The 20938-nt window shown below is 44.4% G+C and overlaps 4 protein-coding genes across 6 annotated transcripts; 3 read left to right on the top strand and 1 right to left on the bottom strand.

The window, feature by feature from the left end:
• Positions 1-936: 936 nt before the first annotated feature.
• On the top strand, positions 937-2550 carry dnajc5b (DnaJ (Hsp40) homolog, subfamily C, member 5 beta). The gene is made up of 4 exons (XM_026313822.2): positions 937-1058; positions 1213-1426; positions 1495-1669; positions 2347-2550. Exons 1-4 carry the CDS (start codon positions 952-954, stop codon positions 2442-2444), a joined length of 594 nt encoding a protein of 197 aa, XP_026169607.2. The 5' UTR covers positions 937-951; the 3' UTR covers positions 2445-2550.
• Positions 2551-3326: 776 nt separating this feature from the next.
• On the top strand, positions 3327-10160 carry LOC113134383 (E3 ubiquitin-protein ligase TRIM63-like). The gene is made up of 9 exons (XM_026313756.2): positions 3327-3614; positions 4481-4653; positions 6901-7078; positions 7188-7283; positions 8045-8278; positions 8459-8481; positions 8562-8686; positions 9044-9309; positions 9476-10160. The coding sequence occupies exons 1-9, from the start codon at positions 3495-3497 to the stop codon at positions 9557-9559; spliced, it is 1299 nt and encodes a 432-aa protein (XP_026169541.1). The 5' UTR covers positions 3327-3494; the 3' UTR covers positions 9560-10160.
• Positions 10161-10175: 15 nt separating this feature from the next.
• On the bottom strand, positions 10176-10628 carry LOC113134422 (corticoliberin-1-like). Its single transcript, XM_033325664.1, has one exon. It carries the CDS (start codon positions 10626-10628, stop codon positions 10176-10178), a length of 453 nt encoding a protein of 150 aa, XP_033181555.1.
• A 4204-nt stretch (positions 10629-14832) lies between these two features.
• adhfe1 (alcohol dehydrogenase iron containing 1) lies at positions 14833-20560 on the top strand. 3 transcript variants are annotated; one of them, XM_026313753.1, is made up of 14 exons: positions 14833-14939; positions 15305-15342; positions 15475-15515; positions 15657-15710; positions 16369-16523; positions 16970-17166; positions 17285-17362; positions 17727-17832; positions 18077-18229; positions 18490-18588; positions 18919-18997; positions 19298-19394; positions 19567-19724; positions 19863-20560. In XM_026313753.1, exons 1-14 carry the CDS (start codon positions 14887-14889, stop codon positions 19944-19946), a joined length of 1392 nt encoding a protein of 463 aa, XP_026169538.1. In that variant the 5' UTR covers positions 14833-14886; the 3' UTR covers positions 19947-20560. The 3 variants fall into 3 exon arrangements, with proteins under 3 accessions (XP_026169538.1, XP_026169537.1, XP_026169539.1); XM_026313752.1 differs by having other exon boundaries at positions 15305-15351; XM_026313754.1 differs by lacking the exon at positions 19863-20560 and having other exon boundaries at positions 15305-15351; positions 19298-19441; positions 19567-19718.
• The last annotated feature ends 378 nt before the right edge of the window (positions 20561-20938 follow it).

The raw sequence follows: 20938 nt of genomic DNA, 5'->3' as shown, positions 1-20938 counted from the left end.
TTACAATGACTAGTACAAGGTCCACATTCCCACTGGTTATCTTCTGGGATCTGGAGCAAACCCTTTAGTGAACTTTATGTCCAACCAATACAGAGACCCACAGTCTTACAACATGTGGTTTGTGTCTATGTAACTGGGTTAAGTATCAAATATGTCCGATTTTCACTAATGGAAGGAAAAATTTTAGCAGGCCCCCTGTTCTCCTTATGGTGGTTCTGGTCCTGGAGACACTCCAGTCTTAAGCCACCCTGCAGAAAACCAAGCAAGGTCATGTTATTGCATCACAACAGTAGGCTGTAAATAAGCATCATTTTCATTCGCAGCACATGTGACAGTTTCTGTCTTTGATCATTAAGTTGATTGGTTTAATATTTAATAATATTCAATATTATTATTATTGTCACTACCTGAAAAAGTGTTGTGGTACTTTGGTGTGTAGAGCCTGTGGCTTTAAATAACTTTATATTTTTCTTTTAAAAAAACACCAGAGAAGCCGATTTTTGTCATGATTCCCAGTCTGGTTTAGGAGCTCACTCGACACATTTTAATTGTCCTAAACCCGTTTTGTTCAATGACACTAAAGTCCAAATCGACAAGAACACAGAGCCTGAGATGATTTTTATTGTGAATATTCTGAAAAGGAAAGGAGGCGTTCCTCCCACAGTCCAAAAACATGTATGTCAGGTTGATTGGTGACTCTAAATTGCCCATAGGAGTGAGTGTGAGTGTGTGAGGTTGTTTGTCTCTATGTGGCCCTGTGATGGACTGGGGACCTGTCCAGGGTGGACCCCTGCCTTTCACCCAGAGAGAGCTGGGATAGGCTCCAGCTGATCCCTGGGACTCTGGCTTTCAGGAAAAAGCGGGTACAGAAGATGGATGGATGGATGGATGGAAAGGAGGCGAGACCTCCTGTCTGATGTTTGTCCACCTGTGACAGGTGATGGTGTCAGGATGTCTGAAGGGAGGCAGCGAACTTTGTCCACATCTGGAGAATCTCTGTATCAAATCCTGGGTCTGGAAAAAGGCTGCAGTCATGATGACATCAAAAAGTCCTACAGGTGAGGCAAGCATCGCCCCGCCCACTCACCTGCAGCAAGTGACTGACACACACTGGCTCGGTCTGAGCTCAGCCACCACATATTCAATCTAGACCACTCACAAGCCTCTTCCAGAGCTTTCAACCACAGTCAGTAACATTTAGTGTGTTGTCAGGAAGCTGGCGTTGCGGTTCCACCCTGATAAGAACCCAGACAACCCAGAGGCAGCAGAGAAGTTTAAGGATCTGAACAACGCCCATGCCGTCCTGTCCGACCTCAGCAAGAGGAACATCTACGACTCGTATGGGTCGCTGGGACTATATGTGGCCCAGCAGTTCGGAGAGGACAATGTCAACACCTACTTCATGCTGTCCACCTGGTGGGCTAAGGTGAGAGGGGCGGGGATTACATTGTGTCTCTAGAACTGACTGATGCTGATACTGTCCTCTGGTCTCAGGGTCTGTTTGTGGTCTGTGGGATCCTGACCGGATGTTACTGCTGCTGCTGCCTCTGTTGCTGCTGTAATTGCTGCTTTGGGAAACTCAAGCCAACACCCACAGGTGAGGGGGCAGAGCCAGACTACGTCTCCCCTGATGACCTGGAGGAGGAGATACGCAACGACCCCTGCAATGGTGAGACAGGAAGTCCTGGGCTTTTATTTTGAAGGTCTATCAAAAAATAGGAAAAATAAACTTTTCTCCAGCTTCACAGAACAAACAGCGGATAAAAATCAATCAGGTGAAGGAGGTGATCAGTTTTTGAATCATTTTTTGATTTAGAGGTAAAGCAAATATTTTCTGACTTATCAGGAAACCAAACTCCTTCATTTTTAAATTACAAATTTGACCAAACAATGTGAGCAGGTGGAACAATGACAGAAAAACAAACCAGTTTTAGAGTCCATAAGTCCATGTCATCAATCTTTCCTTTCACTTTTTAATTGATGTGAAAAACTTTATTTAATTTAATTCTTTAAGAGCTTTTTCCTGCAAAAAGAGTGTAGCTTATTAATTATAGGCTCTAAATATATTAGAGTCCATTAATTGATCCAGTAACCACAAATGTTTGAAGAGCTTTGACAGTAAATGCTGTTAATGCTGTACGAAAATAAACATTTAGTAGAATAAAGATGTTTTACCTCTTAACTTGTTCCAATACATGATCTGAAAAGTGAATGAAAATCAAAATAAGATCTGATTAATTAGTAGCAGGAAAAACCTCAGAACCAGAACCAGAATCTGGGCCTAATCTTGAACCTGCAACAGATCAAAATCAGACACTGGTTATAAAACAGGTCATTTCTGTGCAGACGCTGAAACTCCGATCGTCCACCAGCCGACCAATGCCAGTGAGAAAACTCAGCTGATCACTGACGGACACCGCAGATATGGTGAAACCTACTCATGAACCCATTTCGAGACTTGGAGACCGGATCCCTGAGCGCTGAATCCAGTGGATCCCTGCAGGAGGTTCAGCTCTGAACTGGAATCACACAAAATCACTTCAACCCCAGTTTAACCGTCTCGTGAATTTGAAACAAGAGTTCAACATTTAGCGGAATCTCGTTCTTTGTCGACTCCAGAGTCCGAGGAGAACGTGGACGTGGGTTTGCTATGTCTTTTCTCATCAGGCTCTGATTTAGACATGAACATGAAGATTTTTCCAGCCCCAAAATCCCAGAAATTATATTAGTTTTCTTGCAATAAACGTATGTCTTTGTTTTGACCGTATGTCTTTGATTCTTCAGGACAGGATCTGTGTTTTTATCTTGTCTGATCGTAGTCTAGTTAACAACTGGTTAACAACTTTGATTAAACTAACGTCTGATTGGTTTGTTGAAAGGGAGGAGAGGCGGGGCTGGTCAGGCACTAATGATTAGACTAATTAGATATTAGATGAGATAGAAACGCAGAAACATTGATAGTGACATTTTTGTCAGATGCGTTGATGTAAATATTGTTTTGCTTTTGATTCAATGATGTTCTGTGAATGAAGCTGAGTCCAGAGTGTAACCTGAAGAAAATAAAACCTGTTTGTGACACATAAACAGTTAAAAAGTGTTTTCTTCTCCCAAACGTATGTTGCCAGTACGTCCTGCATTCTTCTCAATTGAGAAGGTCAAAAGTCCAAAAACAGGGTTGAGCTTGAGCAGCAGGAGGCGCTGTTGCTGCTCCAGCCCCTCTAGAGCAGTGGCCTGTCCCTTTAAAACACTGTCCTGCTTCCTCACGCCCCCCCCCCCCCATCATGCCTCACTCTGACCTTTGACAAATAAGGACATGTCGGTGCAGCAACAGCTGATGTGTGTCTGTCTAAAAACAGAGTGGGAGCTGCTCTCACTGCAGTCTGCGGACCTTAACCACCTCCACCGTACTGCTGCTACTTTACCTTGTTTCCCCTGTGGGACCTGTCCCCCATCCTCCCCGTCCTGTCCAGGTGACGGCTGGCCCCCCTGCCATCATGGAGAGTCTAGAGAAGCAGCTCATCTGTCCCATCTGTCTGGAGATGTTCACCAAGCCTGTTGTGATCCTGCCCTGCCAGCACAACCTCTGCCGCAAGTGTGCCAACGACGTGTTCCAGGTGAGGGCCACGCTCAGGTGAGGCCACGTCAGGGCTTAAAGAGACAACAGACAGTGAGGCGTTTGGATCTGCTGAGATGTTTGATGATCATTCTCCTGAAGGAAACGTTTCCATATCTTTAAGGTTTGTCTGGTTCAGGTTTTGGTTCAGGGACAGTTGCAAAATCTCTATGCTGGTGTGTTCAAGGACACTCTGACATCTGAGAACCATTTATTTCTTTCTTTTACATTAATTTAGCGTTGGCCAGGCAACAGACAGTTTTCTTAAACAGCATTATGGCTGTAACCCTGTGTGTATCTATTGAAGACAGAGTAAACAGGCTGATTATTGAAATACTGTTCTAAAATAAAGAAGATTACATGTATGTAAAAAGTGTTAGTATTTATGTGAGGTCTTGGTAAAGAAGATGCACATATTTAGATCCACTGTGACTTCCACTTCCTGAGGGTCTCATTGGCTCTGGTGTCCCTCCACAATAAAGCTCCATAAACCCACTGAGAAACCAGCAGAACTTGATTCAGAATCCTGCTTTTTTAAAGTTTCCTTCAGTGTCACAGTGATTCAGGGACAGGTGTCTGTGCACCCATGGGTCCACTGCAAACAGCAGCTGATCACAGTTGGTTCTGCTGCTTTACTGAGTTACACCTTGTATAAGTAATAATTTTGGTCATTTTGTCAAAGCTGGTTATTAATTTGAATAAAGTTTAATTTCCATTTGCTGTGTATGACTGAAAGAAACAATCATATACACAGTGCTTGACAAGTCAAGTGGCTGCTTGTTCATGTTCTAAAAAATAAAATTTCCTTTCTGTGTCTGTGTTCCTGTTAAAAACCTGTCACCTGTGTGATGCTCCACCCCCTTGCAGGCATCCAATCCTTACCTGTCGACGAGGAGCGGCTCCACGGTGACGTCCGGCGGCCGTTTCCGCTGCCCGTCCTGTCGACATGAGGTGGTTTTGGACCGACACGGGGTTTATGGACTGCAGAGGAACCTGCTGGTGGAGAACATCATTGATATGTACAAACAGGGGAATTCCAGGTAAAACACACCTGTACACACACAGCTGTCTTTCTATACATGTGGGGACTTATCCGATCCACAGTGTGGAAACGTCCTCACACTGGGGTCAAAGGTCAACACCTGAAAATAGCAGTTTTATCAAACATTAAAGGGACAGTTCATATAGGAACATAAAACCCTTCACTTAGTCATAACATAGTAACTCCTGGCTTTTGTTTTTGTATTTTTTCTGCAGTTCCTGTCAGCTCGTTTGGGATGAAGGGGTGTGGTTAAACATCTGTGGTCAGTCAGATGGATTTTTCACAGTATGAGACTACTTCTCATTAAAGATGGCACTATATTTGCATACAGGTCAAATTATCTGTAAAACCCAAGTCACATTCAGCTTTAAAAAGATCTTAGATTAAACTTTTGAGTGAATTAAAACTGGTTTCACCTCTGTGGTCAGTAATTGTTAGGCAGTATGATATTCTGTGGCCTGTAAACCATCAAATTAAAATCCCATCTACATTCTGATATTACTGTTCAAACTGTGATAATTGCAGTTAATCAGCTCATGTTCACATAGAAAATGGATCAACGGGCAGAGCAGAGAAAAGAAGATTAGTGTTTGCATCAACTCACAAAACCTTAAAACATGTTTTAACATAAAAACAATACGCATTTTTTTAAGAATTCATATAGAATGAGCTGTAAAGGTGCTGCCTTCACATCTTATCATTATGTCACATCTACAGCAGGATGTTCAGGTCAGGATCTAAACCAATCAGATCTTAGATCAGGTGACAACCAGGCATTTCCCATCATGCCCTTAGGTCTTACAGTCGGTGAAGTGCAACTGCGGCGCTTTAACCTCCTGAGGTTGTCGTTGCCAGCATGACGTCAGAGCAGGTCGCTGATCACTGGGGATCAGATCTGACCAGAAGTCGAGGCCACAGTCAGTACTTGTGTGTGACAGGTAGATCACATGATGTGGTTTCACTCTGAGACGTGTTTTATTAAACTCAGCTCAGTGTCACAAGTGTTTCTGTTTCGGTCTGGATTTCACAAGACCCACAACCAGCTGTGACTTGTCTCATGTTCACAGCAACAACATGTTACTACATCCACCAACAGAAAATAAACAGGAAGCAAAGTACAGACACAACCAACAGCAGAAATGAAAGAATCACTACATGAAGGAATGAAACAGACTTGACCATCGATACACAACATCGACTCACCGCCAACAAAAGCTGCAAAACTTATGGCTGAAGTTTTTTGCCTGTTTCAGAGAACAAATGAAGTAAAAACCAGTTTTACACTGACTGTTCAATGTTTGTGTTTAAAACTGTTTAAAACACGTGTCAATGTGTCATCGGCAAGTCCCGCCCCTGTGCTGCAATTGGACAAATCAGTTAAAAAAATCACATGGAGCAGGAGGTTCTTCATGAGTCTAAAGGTCACATGACACGACAATCAGGACAATCACAGAAGTAAATAATCCCAGACTTTCATATCAGCAAATGAGCAAATATTCACGTTTCAGGACTATCATTATGACATTGTCATAAAAAACCCACTGATTGGCAACCAACTCAATCTCTGTGCAACTAATGACCCTGACACACAGAAGAGCTGGATCTGGCCCTGGTTTTGGTTCAGGTTTTGTTGGGGTTCAGTCACAGAAACAAATGAAGAAACTGCACGTGGCAGGTGAACAGTCTGCTTTCTGCGTTCAGGCCAGTTCTTCTGTCAAGTTGTCACACTAACTATTTTTAGACGGAGGTCACAGCGACAGCAGCAGGATAATTTTAGCCGCGAGCAGCAGACGAGCTGATAAAAACAGGGGGACAGGAAATACTTGGGACTGCTCTGTCAAAATAAGATCCTGAAAAACAGCAGAACAGAGTTGAAATATTCAAGGCGGAATAGGATGAGTTTATCAGTTTGATTTTCATGTTACTCATCTGTTATTTTAATAGAATAATTCAACCTGTGCATGTTGGTCTCCTGTTCCCCTGTGTCTCTGTCCACCTGTGTCTCCTGTCCCCCTGTGTCTCTGTCCACCTGTGTCTCCTGTCCCCCGTGTCTCCTGTCCACCTGTGTCTCTGTCCCCCTGTGTCTCTGTCCCCGTGTCTCCTGTCCCCCTGTGTCTCCTGTCCCCGTGTCTCCTGTCCCCTGTGTCTCTGTCCACATGCCTGTCTGTCCACCTGTGTCTCTGTCCACATGTCTGTCTGTCCCCCTGTCTCTGTCCACCTGTGTCTCTGTCCACCTGTCTGTCAGGACTAAGCCTTCCCCAGAGCCGAAACTGGAGCAGCCAATGTGTGAGGAGCATGGAGATGAGAAGATCAACATCTACTGTGTTACCTGCAGCGTTCCCACCTGTTCTCTGTGTAAGGTGTTTGGAAACCACAAGGACTGTGAAGTCGCTCCACTCAACAACGTCTTCCACCAGCAGAAGGTCAACAAACACAACAACATAGATCCAGCAACACAAACACAATGATACATGTCCAACAGACATCGCACAATCCTAACCACTGAAAGTGTGTGTGTCTGTGTGTGTGTAGACGGAGTTGACTGACTGTATCTCGATGCTGGTTGGAAACAACGAGAGGATTCAGGCCATCATCAGTCAGCTGGAAGAAACCTGCAGAGCTGTAGACGTGAGTTCATCCACCTGCTGCTCCACATGGTTTACCTGAGCTTTAATTCACACCTGCTGCTCCACCTGGTTTACCTGAGCTTTAATTCACACCTGCTGCTCCACCTGGTTTACCTGGGGTTTATTTAACATCTGATGCTCCACCTGGTTTACCTGAGGTTTATTTCACACCTGCTACTCCACATGGTTTACCTTGGGTTTATTTCTCACCTGCTGCTCCACCTGGTTTGCCTGGGGTTTAATTCCCACCTGCTGCTACATCTGGTTTACCTGAGCTTTAATTCACACCTGCAGCTCTCCTGGTTTACCTTGGGTTTATTTCACACCTGCTGCTCCACCTGGTTTGCCTGGGGTTTAATTCCCACCTGCTGCTACATCTGGTTTACCTGAACTTTAATTCACACCTGCAGCTCTCCTGGTTTACCTGGGGTTTATTTCACACCTGCTGCTACACCTGGTTTACCTGAGGTTTAATTCACACCTGCTGCTACACCTGGTTTGCCTGGGGTTTAATTCACACCTGCAGCTCTCCTGGTTTACCTGGAGTTTATTTCACACCTGCTGCTCCACCTGGTTTACCTGAGGTTTATTTCACACCTGCTGCTCCACCTGGTTTGCCTGGGGTTTAATTCCCACCTGCTGCTACATCTGGTTTACCTGAGCTTTAATTCACACCTGCAGCTCTCCTGGTTTACCTGAGGTTTAATTCACACCTGCTGCTACACCTGGTTTACCTGAGGTTTTATGATTGTGGTATTTTAGGAGAATGGCCGCAGACAGAAGTCAAACGTGTGTGAAAGTTTTGATCACCTGTTCGCCCTCCTGGAGGAGAAGAAAGGCGAGATGACTCTGAGAATCAACTCCGAGCAGGAGGAGAAACTGGACTACATCAGAGGTCTAAGGAGGAAGTACAGCGAACACTTGGACAACACCGCCAAGGTCCTGGAGACCGCCATCCAGACCATGGACGAGTCTGAGATGGCGGTGTTCCTGCAGGTGAACCTGAATGCACTAAAAGAAGTTAACTCATCCTAAATGACAGGAAGTTAACAAATGTAATTATTTAGAATATAGTAGGCTCATATATATTTGTATAGCATGTCATATGAAAACAAAGCTGCTAACTGGAACATAATATTTATTATATGATCAATAACTTTGATTTGTCTCCAACAGACGGCCAAACCTCTGATACAGAAGTGAGTATTTAAGCACGTGACAATAATCTGCTGGCCGTGTGAAGACTCATGTTAATAAAGTTTTATTGTTCGTTGATCAGGATCGTGGAGGGAACCAACACCTCTCACCTGGATAAACTCCAACAGGGCTACGAGAACATGGATCACTTCACAACCAACTTCGATCGCCAGAGGAGGGCGCTAACCAAAGTCGACTTCATCAAGCGTGAGCAGTCTCTGTTAGCATTCGTATGCTAAAATGTTAGCATGCTTAAGTGTTACTATGGGACAGTAATGTTATGTGTTAGCTTTGAGCTACCTGCGCAGAGCATAGTGTGTATATGGGACAGTGTTTTAGTGCCAAGAGCTAGCACACCTGTAGCTTAAAATGCTAACACATCAAGCATGCTAAATGAGAATGATCATTATGGTGTATGCTAATCTATAAGAACTGAAGCTACATTGTAGTATCACCTGATATGCGATAGTATAAAAGTATTTCCACGTAGTATATGTGAAAGTAAACAGTGTGCTAATATATTAGCATGTAGCTTCCTCCACACTAACACTGTGGTCCCCTCAGCTGATGAAGACGACGATGATGAAGACGAAGATGAGGTGGACGTCAGAGCGACGACAGCAGGAAGTCGAGTTGAGCCCCCGCACGCTACAGGACAGTCGGCCAATCAGCAGCCTCCTCTATCACCTCTTCAGCTCTCAGCTCCGTCTCCTCAGAGACCACCTGAGGTCCCGCCCACCATTACATCACAGCCCAAACCCCCCTCCCCCTCGTCACCTACACAGGCCCCGCCCCCTCTGCCCATCCCCACCACAGGTCCCGCCCCTCAGGTATGACATCGTCAACTAGAATGCTAGCACTAGTTAGCCCCAAAAGCGAGATGGACTATTTTATTTATTTTTATTCTTAAATAAATAAAAATAAATAAATAAAAAGAAATGTTATAATTTTATCTTTGATAATGTATTGATTATTGATTGACCTTTTTCTCCTCAGGTTCAGTCTGATCAGCAAAATGAGTCGGAGGACAAAGACGGAGCCAAACACGTCTTCTCCTTCAGCTGGCTCAACCAGAAATGAAACCAGTACAACCAGTACTACCAGTCCAGGATCTTGTGGAATCTCACTGCATTTTTACATGATTTTACATTTTTATGGTGAAAACATGCTGCAGTCTGTTGTCAAGGACAAGCTCAGTGGAGGGAATTTTATTTTCTAGCATTTTCTGATGATGTTTCCGTTGAGTCTGACATTGTTTTCTGAAAGAAAAAATATATTTTGTCTTGTTTCTCCACTGAAAAATGTTTTCTGTTAAAGTGTCAAATAAATAGTTGTTTTATTAATAACCTGCTTCTCTTCCATCTCTCACGTTTGACTGTAAATCACGCTCCAAGAGATGGTCTAGGAAAATATTCAGTATTGTGCAGTGAGGACTTTTCTGCCTCAGACAAAATAACTTACAAATGCCATCTATTTTGATAACATGATATTAGTAAAGTGTTAGTATTTAGGATTTGATTTAATCTCTAAATCATTGATTTAACAGTGTAGCTGTTCATTTCTGCACTGGTTATTGTAACTGTGTGTAAAAAGACAAAGTAGAAGTGTCAGCTGCAGACTGAAGCTCCAACATGACTCTGTGTTTATTCAGAAACATCTGGAGAATAAAAGGAGAAAACTAGTCGGAATAACGTCTTTATTTCCCAAAGGTGTCCATCATTCTGCGGTTGCTGTCCGCCTGCTGGGCGATCTGCTCGGCCCGGGCCATCTCCAGGACCTCCCTGAGCAGATGGAACGTCAGATCCAGAGAGATGGGGGGCTCCTCGGACCGCTTCATCTTTTCCCCGGCCTCCTCCTCCGCCTCCTCAACTTCCTCCTGCTGCTGCTCCGCCCGGGCCTGCAGGAGGCGCTGTGTGAGCTGCAGCAGAGCCCGGTTCACTGCTGAGGAGGAGGAGGAGGGGGAGAGGTCTGGAGCCGCAGTAGAACCTCCACCCAGCCGCAGGGAGAACTCCTCCCCCAGGCGGACGAGCAGCGGTCGGGGCAGCAGGAGGTGGCGGCCCGTGGGAACCACGGGGGGTCGACCGTCAGCAGAGCGTGGGAGGGAGACGCCGAGCAGAGCCATGACCCACAACAACACATTTAGCTTCATGTCCACACACGACCTCAACCTGCAGGACACACAGGAGGTTACTGGAGCCTTCAGACAGAGCTGAGGACTGAGACAACCCACAGGCCCCTGCAGTTGACAAGTGGTTTTCTATGGTCTCTCACCTCAGAGTGTCCATGAGGACTTGTTGCACCTTTCTCCTGAGAAATACATGTTAAGGTGTGTTTACAGTCTATAATGCCATTATTTTTATTTTTCTCTGCAGATCTTTATTTCAGGTGAGTTTCAATCTGATTCTGTTCATCCTTCTAACCAAAGCACAAAGCTCAGTGAACAACCTGACACACATCTGGTTCAGACCTGAGGCTCCAAAGTGTTTTCCAAACAACCTTATTTTCTCTTTATTCTGCCAAAAACAGCCAAAACTTCCATCTGGTCCAGTTTCTTTTCTGCTCATTTGGACTTTTGGTTGTAAAACTCAGCAGAGACCAGAGTTATGGTGCAACAGGAGCAGCTTTTATTTTGGCATCTGTGCTGAAAGACTTTGGTGCGCGGTGCTGAATGTTTAGTCCAGAGTGTCAGGGCTGGACAGGAGCAGCGTCTCTTAAAGGCTCCTGCTGTTTCTTATTATTTTCTCACCTTTGTTTTCGTTTCACTCACACAGAAATGTGCTGAACATATTACGTTGAGTTCACACCTTAACACACAAGGATGTTGGAAATCTCCCTCTAAAGGTCAGAAACTGCATAAATCTCCAGATGAAGAAATAAACTGTGCAGGACATTTTGACATTATATGAAGTATTTTCTAATTATTACGCCATTTTACAGGAAGGTTTATATTTGTATTTATTATTACTGTTACTAGTTATCTCATGTTAAACCAAACCAGACACTTCATCAGTTCTTTCTGTTTGTGCAGGACAGTCCAGTGTTTCTATGCTGGTTTCCACTATGTGGAGCTACAGTAATGATTTAATCAAACCAAACAGTGAACGTGTGTAAAATAACAGACACACACAGTAATGACGCACACACACTGTAAGTAAAGTAAAAATCACATATAATCAATATTCTTTCTGCAACATTTCTAAACTTACATTGTTTATTTTTCTGTCTAAATCTCACATTATTTTGACATTATACTTGATAATTTAACGCAGATAAAATCATATTTTAGGAACTGACATTACATCATATTTAATAGATTTGCAGACTTTGAGTTTTTGCAGGTTTTCAGGTCCATGCTGCTCTAACACTGATTTCTAACTGAGACATTTTCTCTCCTTTCATCCTGTTTCTCCCGACTCATCTGCTTCATGTATTGATCAATAACTTCCCTGCTGTGGATCAATAGATGGTTTATGTGATCAGCGTGGTCATCGGTATGGGTTGAATAAAAGCAGAAGAAGAACGTGAGCTGGTTCCTACCTGATCGTCCTGCGTCGGAGTCTTTTCAGTCCAAGACAAACGCTCGAGCTGTTTCCACTTTATATATGTGAGTATGAGTGAGGGAGGGGCTCTGCACGCGCTCAGACGCCTCCGGGTGAATGGACCGACGATGATGATGATGAGTCATGGATCATGCAGCTGTTTGATGATTCTTTATTTATTTCATCCACCACCTTCCTCCTCTTCATCAGGTTCTTTCAGTTTGCTCGACATCTTCATCACCGTTTCAATAAACATCGAGCAGAGAATTTATTGAATTTTCAGCTTAGAAAACACTGAAACCTTATTTTCTTTTTTCAAAGCTCATCCACAGGCAGCGGCTGACTTCCTGTTAACTGGAGGCGGATGGTGAGATGATGGCGAACGATGATGAAGAAGATGAAGATGATGTGACCTTTTGCGGCCCGGTTGGCGGACTGGGTCTATGACCTTCATCTCCTGCAGTGGAAGAAAACAGTGTGACATCCGCAGGACGTTTGCAGGTTTCTGCGTCTGAAGACGTTTGTTTTTAAAAATAGTCACAGGATCAAAGCTGATGTGGTCCAACCCCTGGTCTACGCCCTCAACCAGGCCGTCCTACCAACACACAGCAGGTCACGGTCTTCTCCAACATGATGGGATCATTTCAGCGCCACATTTTGGTTTGTGTAAAACCACCTGATTTGCTTTCATTCGCACCCTCAGACCGACAGCACGTGGATCGTGGTCTTCAGACTCTGTCAACTCGTCTCTTTCATCTGAGTATCTTGGTCTTCTAACGGGCCTGTTTCAGATTCCTGCTCCTTGTCAGTTCATCAATACTGGTAATGGGCCTGTAATGGGCCAGTCCTCAACCCGATGGGCTTGATACGTGGCCTTTACCATGGCTTCCTGTGCGCTGAGCCTTCATCAGGGTCAGCGGGCACATTTCAGTGTGTGGGCTTTATTAGGGTGACGGGACTGACTCGCTTTTGGCCGTCGCCGTCACCATCTGGTCATCCTGCCGACACCTTCTAGGTCTTCACTCGAGTCTTTGACTGATGACTTGTAACTCACATTCTTCATCAGCCTGATCAATAGCTGATCTGAAAGGGCTTCATCCATCCTGCATGTGACTGAGAAGTCAGCAGCTGATTGGACAGGAACTGCCACCCCATAGAGAACGCTCAGTCAGAATAAATTCAGGTTGTTATTAGAGACGTGATCCATAACTGAGTTCTGTTTGACCTTTGGGGTGACTGATGATGACAGCGAGGCCACCACCTGCTCTCATTGGCCGGTTTCACACTGATGTCACCTGTGGATGAGAGATGGTCTGTTCATATTCCGGCGTGTGAGTAGAGCGAGGATGAACCAGAAAACCAGATGAGTCGTATGTGACCGTGTTGTGAAACTACATGAACTACGATTTAATGTTTTACACTTTTCATCAGTGAAGAAACTGAAGGAAAGTGTGAGAGAAGTTCATTAATGTTTAATTAATGTGGAGCCTCACAATCCAAAATGCCTGTTGATAGTTGATTCAGCTGCTTGACGTGTTGCTCTGCCAGTCACGTTCTGATGTTGGCGTGACTTTACGGACTGAACCAGCTGTTAGGACCCAAACCCTCATAAGGCCGAGACCCGAGTCTGTTCATTAACCCTGATTGTGTTTTTGCCAGCAAAGATAAACTCTGATTCGTTAACTTCACGTCCTCATGTGACGTTTCCATGACGGCTGCATTGTTTCCCTGAGGATTCTGGGAGATGTGAGGGGGGCCTCATTCACAGTTGGTCCCGCTTTAATTAGACCAAACGGCAGCGGATGAGTCATCGATGCTGGGGAAGGAGTTTTCTTCTGGGTGTTAATGAAGCAGCTGGAGGTCGGTGGCATGATGAGCGAGAGGGCCCGACTAACAACGGGACCCTCCACATTTTTACTTCTGTTTGCTGTCAGTGTGGCGGACTGCTCCTTTAATCACTGATCACAGCGTTGTGTTAGGATGTTTTGGTGCTGGTGTTAAGGCGATAATTAAGTGATTTTTTACCATCTTCATGGTGTTTAAAGGGTAAAGACCTGCAGGGAAAAATAAAAGTCTGCAGTGTGTCGACAGCTGGAGGCCTGTTTAAAGGTCAATGTGTCCAGATGCTGCAGGTCTGACAAGACACAAATAAAACACAACTGTCATGTTTATTGAAAAAATAAAGCCTCTGCTCTGCCTCTGCTTTGACCTCTGACCTTTCACTTTTTGTTCTAAACTAACAGTGACCCTTGATTTGCTCTTTTATCTGGAAAACTGCCCGTTCAGAAACATTCATGAATTGAAAACAGATTTGAATGAGATGTCTGCAGAGATTAAGGGATTTTGAGGGTTTGAGAAATCCTCAAAATAATGTTACAGGTAACCGTCATTTTTCAAATAAGAAACAATTTCACTCAAATTTGTGTTAATTGTTGTATAAGTGAATGGATGATCATATATCAGTTATATTCTGAAGGATAATCAGTTATTTAATGGTAAAATAATCATTAGCTCAGATTTGGGATAAATTAATTCAAACATTTTTTGTTATACAGGCTTTTAATGATTTCACATTGACATCACAGTAAATATTCTATATTCAGTGTATTTAATGTATTGACTTAGTCTACTTGGCCTTTCTGTCGGTTAACATCAGGTGATCTATATAAAATATTGTATTACAATCCGTTAATTCATACATTAACTTTCCTGTTAATATCAGCAAGTTGCATCGTTATTATTAGGAATTACTAAATTTACGGTGACGAAAAGCGTTGATCAGGAGTGTGACGTTTATTTTGAAAGAGTCAGACGGAAGCGGAGGTCACCTGACCTGACGTCATCTTCACCTGCAGCTCTGTGAGGGTCATGGCGGGACGGGATCGGGTCGTTCAGCTTCTCCGGCAGCTTGTGCGCGTGGCGTAAGTTTGATGCACGTTCAGTAAACACCCGCGTGACCGCACACGCAGGTAACGCACCTGTGGTCACGTTTAACCCGCCGTGACCTCCCATTGGTTGTGGTTCCTTGAGGGCCGGCGTGGTGGTGCCGAACTCCTTTGAAAAATGTGACAGTTTTAAGTGTGTTGCGGTCAGAATGAGGCCGTGGAGGGGTCAGAGGTCAGGAAACAAGACCGGAAGCAGCAGAGTGTCCCTGAACACTCGGCGCACGTGGAACAAATGAATTTATCTCTAAACGGGTTTTTCCTCAAAGTCCAGTCTGAGGTTCTGATGTGTCTGTGTGCTGGTAAGAACTAATTATATTGTCTGTTCTGCTCTGGTTGAACAGGTGCAGGTGTCCTGCTCACTCCAACACCTTCCACCAAGGTAATGCAGGTGTGTTTTCCCAGGTGCTCGCCATGACGGATGCTGGGCAGGAGCCACAGACTCTTTGATTTGTTTACACACACACACATACACACACACACATTTTCAGATATTATCTGTGTTTTTCTGCAGCTGCAACATGCACTGTCCGGAAAACAGACTACGCCTTCGAGGTAACAAACCAAACTGTGTTTAAAAAATGACCATTTTGGCAACTTATTATCTGGATGTTTGTTTACTGTGAGAAAATCACATCAAGTCAACAATAGTTTAATATTTATTACATTTGTACTTTTGTGGTTTGATTCTGTCAGATGGCGAGCTCCAACATCCGATATGGAGAAGGAGTCAGCAGAGAGATTGGCATGGTAATCATCATCATCATCATCTTCATCAAACTGTTTAAAACAGCACATTTCTGATGGGACTCAGGTGTTTGCAGTAACATCTGCTGTCAGTGGGTTAGGGTCAGTGTTTGCTAGAAGCTAACTGTCGTGTTGGCAGTTAGCTCAGCAGGTGTGGTATCTTTCCGACCGTTAGACGCAGCCCATCAGTTTTAGTTGTAGGTGAAGAGTGGCCAACACTGAACTCCACTCAAAAATCTGCCCGTTTTAAACTGTAAATCTGGATCCTTTCCAGCGTGAACACGTCAGAGTCTGAACCAGTTTTCTTGTGACAGACTTTACATCAACAATTTCTACTTTAGATTCTTTTCACCATCAGCAGGGGTCAGACTGGGCCGTGTTCCACTTCGTCTTGCGTACAGGTGAGGTTGTCTTCCAGTTCCCCAGTGAGGTGTGAGTTATTGGGCTGATGTCTCCAGTCTGACTCTCCAGGTCTTTAATTGAATAACGAACGCTGCACTTTTACATGTTTAGACTTTTGACAGCTGTTTTCAGACGTTGCCTGATACAAATCTGAGTTTCTGGACCCTTTGTTTTGTTATGTTGTGGGTCTGGTTATTGATCCTGAAGGAGAAGTTATTGATCCTGATTGAACAGAAATATAAAGTTTTCTGTCCTGCAGGACCTTCAGAACCTCGGAGCCCAGAATGTCTGTCTGATGACTGACAAGAACTTGTCCCGCCTGGCTCCGGTGAAGGCCGTGCTGGACTCGCTGTCCAAGACCGGGGTCAGGTACAAAGTCTACGACAATGTCCGGGTCGAGCCCACCGACACCAGGTGAGACCCTCGATTGGCAGGTGTGTTGATGATTAGGAACTCCCAGGTGTCGTCAGAGCTGTGACCTGGTTCTTATTGTCTTGGACCAGGACACGTCACAAAGTCTGAGGACTGTTTGGGTCTTTGTAACGAGGACTCGCTGGGCCCTGTAAACACAAACTGTAATGTGTCCACACAGAGATCACCACACTGGAACACTGATGATGTGTATTTGTTTGTGTGTTTGAAGCTGGTATTTCTGGGCCCAACAGTCCCACCATATTAATTAAACAGTCATATTTAGTTTCTGAATCCAGATTAGACCAATGTCAGACCTGTGGTCAGGTGTGCAGGCAGGTAAATCCTGAATGTAAAACAGCATGAACCTGATAAACCACAGCTCAGGTTAAGGTGTTTTACGATGTAACTGCAGGTAGAAAACAGGAGTATCTGTGTTTTTATTGTAGTTTTAAAGAAGCCATCTTGTTTGCTAAAAATGGCTCCTTCGACGTGTTTGTGGCGGTGGGCGGGGGTTCCGTGATTGACACCTGTAAAGCAGCCAATCTGTACGCGAGTCACCCTGACGCTGACTTCCTGGACTTCGTCAACGCTCCGATTGGCAAAGGGAAACCAATCACCAGAGCCCTGAAGCCGCTCATCGCAGGTAACAGGATACAGGAAGCTGATGGGATCTTCGCTGTGTGTGGTTGCCATGGTTACCAGTCAGGGTTAAAGGTTGATTATTGGTTGATTTGGTCTGTAACCTGTGTGTCTTTGTGCAGTTCCTACGACAGCAGGCACTGGCAGCGAGACCACAGGAGTTGCCATCTTCGACTTTGAGCCTCTGAAGGCCAAAACAGGTAAAGGAACGTTCACGTTCACATAAATAATCAGTCCAACCAGTTTCTCAAGACATTTTCTCTTTATTTTTATAAAAAAACTTTTTTTTATTATTTTAATACTTTGACACTATTTGAGAGACTCGTGTATTAGAGTTAAATAAAACAATGTCCCTGCAGATGTTTCACATTAAAAGCTCGATGTGATGGAAGGCTTTTAATGTGGAAAGGACTGGAGTAAACAGTGTTGTGAAGCAGGGGCGGTTTGTCAGAGCGGTGGCGTGATGATGTGAACATCACTGTTCCTGTCACCCTCCTAACGCACTGGTACAAAACGATGATGTCGGAGTAAAGGTCTGAGCTGCGATTGGTTGTCTGTGTCCAGGTATCGCCAGCAGAGCCATCAGACCTACGCTGGGCATTGTGGACCCGGTGCACACACTGAGCATGCCAGAGAGAGTCGCCGCCAACAGTGGCTTCGACGTGCTCTGGTCGGGTTGTCATGTCTGATCAATAACCTGATTGAAACTGGTTTGTCAGGAGTGAAGCTGTTTACACTGCACTCTGCTCTAATGCTGTTTTTATTACTTTGTTCTGTATTGTTTCTAATCACTGTTAATGGGGTTTACAGTGTCCCTGAACGCACCTCCAGGTGTTTTAACAAATCTAGAGCAGCTTAAGGCCTTTGTTACCATGGAAACATGCATTGCCTGAATCGCCGCCCTCCGTTTTCAGTCACGCTCTGGAGTCGTACACGGCTCTACCCTACAACCAGAGGACGCCCTGCCCCCACGACCCCATCGCCCGCCCCGCCTACCAGGGCAGCAACCCCATCAGTGACGTCTGGTCCCGCCACGCGCTCCACATGGTCGCCAAGTACATGAAACGGTAAAACTTTACGGTTTAACCAGATTTACGATTGGAGAAAAAAACATTTAATCAATAAACCTGCTCACTGTGATTTTTGTTTAAAAAAGTAATTTGAAATAAAATGACCTAAATAAAAACCGGATGACATGAAAATCAATGTCAAAATAAATAAATAAATTTCTGTAGAATAAAGACTTTATTATGTTAGGGGCTAATTTGAATATTAGAAAATAGGAGCTTCTTGATAGCAGTCTGATTGATTGATTAATTGATGACAGAGCTGTGCGGGACCCCGAGGACCTGGAGGCTCGGTCCAGCATGCACCTGGCCAGTGTGTTTGCTGGGATCGGCTTCGGGAACGCTGGAGTTCACCTGTGGTGAGAAACAAACCTTTCACCTACTTTTTATAATCCTTTTTTCTGTTTTCTTCATTTTATCTGTGGAGATTATACATTAAAATGTGCATTGAACTTATTAACTGACAGTCAACCATTGTAATAGACTGTTTTGTTTTCTGGGTTGTCAAGTGGTAAAAAACCTTAAAAGTGTCATGTCAAGTAGACAATAAATTCACTTTTACACTTACACCCCATGAAAACACTCTAATTATTGGATTGATTATTGATTAGGACAATAATGGATTAATGGATGATAACTGTGAAAAGTTCAGTTTGGCAGTGGAAGCTAAAGGAGTTTTGTCTCTGCAGTCACGGGATGTCCTACCCGATCTCTGGCAACGTGAAGACTCACTCAGCGAAGGGGTACAGTGTGGAGCACCCCCTGGTGGTGAGTGGAGACCACACAGTTTTCCCTGCAGTGATGTGGGCCCTGATTCATATTTCATTTCACATTAGACCTGTTTAATTTTAGGGTTAGGGTCAGTTTCCCAGGGAAGGTGCAGAGACAAGAACATGTTTACGTGTTTATCCCTGACTTTCCCTTCTGACAATAATAAAGTTTATCTGATCTTAATCTTCAATGTTCACGTCTCCTGTGAATATATTTACTACACCAGTAACCACTTAGTATGCCTGTCTGTTTATTGGTTATACTGGGCAAATAAATACTGGTGACCTGTGTCCTTAGCCTCACGGCCTCTCGGTCGTCCTCACGTCTCCGGCCGTCTTCAGCTTCACTGCCCCCATGTGTCCGGAGCGCCACCTGGAAGCAGCAGAGATCCTTGGTACCTGTTCACGTCACAGCACTGTAGAATCCACAACACAGCGCAGTGTGTGGTGCACTGAAGTATTATGTAGTATAATGTGGTATAAAGTACACAGCGCAGTAATACAACACAACTGTGAGTGGGTGTTCAGGTGCACTAATACATGTGCGTGTGCTTGTGATGCATTCAGGTGCAGATATGCGGCAGGTGAAGCGGCAGGATGCCGGTGCCGTTCTGGCTGACACACTGCGTCACTTCCTGTTTGACCTGCAGGTGGAGGACGGACTGGGAGCTGTGGGATACAGCAAAGACGACATCCCAGCACTGGTGAAGGGAACCATCCCACAGGTCTGTGGAGCCCTAATGTAGTCCAGAATCTCTGAACCTTAATCCCACTTTATGTGTCTGTAATCGATGCTCTGTGTTGTTTAAGTGAAGGCCTTGTGGCTGGTTCAGTTTAGGGTGGTTTTAACTGAAATGTTGCAGGAGCGAGTGACCAGACTGTGTCCCAGAGAGCACACCGAGGACGACCTGTCCCAGCTGTTTGAGGCCTCCATGAAGATCTACTGAAGATCTACCAGCAAACCTGTTTCATCAAACTGGTCTGTTCTGGACTGAACTGCAGCTCCTCCACCAGCCACTAGATGGAGCTGTTTCTTCACTATTGCCTCTTATCACTTCAGGTTTAATCACCGATCACCTTGTTGATTTAGTATTTTAACAAATTCATCTTCAGCCAAGGTCCACTTAGAAACTTTTCCTGGAGCTTTCTTCATCCCAGTCTGAACAGCTGGTCAGAAAAAGGAAGTAAGGTGAGATCGTTTAGGTAAACAATTTACTGTTTTTGTGATTAACCGATTATTAATCATTAGATTCATTGGACATCAGGAAACAGTTTTTCAGGACATGTCTCCAGTTTTCTGTCAGTTGATTAAATGTTGCAGACAGATGCAAACAGATGTTGGTTTGCTGGTGTTCCTGCTAAACAGGCAGCACTTGACATGTCTCAATAATCAATAAATAAGAAAATGATCAGAAAAAGCTCCTGTGGAGAAGTCTTTTAAAAACAGTTTTACCTGTTCAGTGTGAGCATGTGGTGGTGAGACCAGCTCACGTTGCAGTTCCTCTGCTGTTTGGTTTTAACCACAGGAATATTTCGTCTGAAATAAACATCGTGTCCCTGACGAGTCCTGCTCCTCCTGGACTAATGTGTTTTATAGTGAGTCATTAACCTGTTGAGAGTCTTAGTGAAACCTGCAAAGGTAATTCTAGCACACCAGTAAAGGAACATTCTGCTGGTCTCCACATCTCTTAGTCTGGTGTTGAAGCTCTGCAGCTCCACTGCCTCAGAATGAAACGGAACAGAAAGAAGAAAAATCCTGCAACACAAAACTTCAGGTTTAAGGTCATTTGTTGTTTCTACAAAAACCGGCTCGAGCGTCTGACGAGGGCCAAGTCTAAGAGGCAGACCTGCCCACACCTTCCTCAGGACACCAGGTCAACCAACACCGCATCCAGCTGGACTAGCTTGGAGACTACAGATCTATGACGATGACGTATCT

The sequence above is a fragment of the Mastacembelus armatus genome, chromosome 17, assembly GCF_900324485.2.
Source record: "Mastacembelus armatus chromosome 17, fMasArm1.2, whole genome shotgun sequence".
In the NCBI taxonomy this organism is placed as follows: domain Eukaryota; kingdom Metazoa; phylum Chordata; class Actinopteri; order Synbranchiformes; family Mastacembelidae; genus Mastacembelus; species Mastacembelus armatus.
This window is presented reverse-complemented; position numbering and strand designations above follow the sequence as displayed.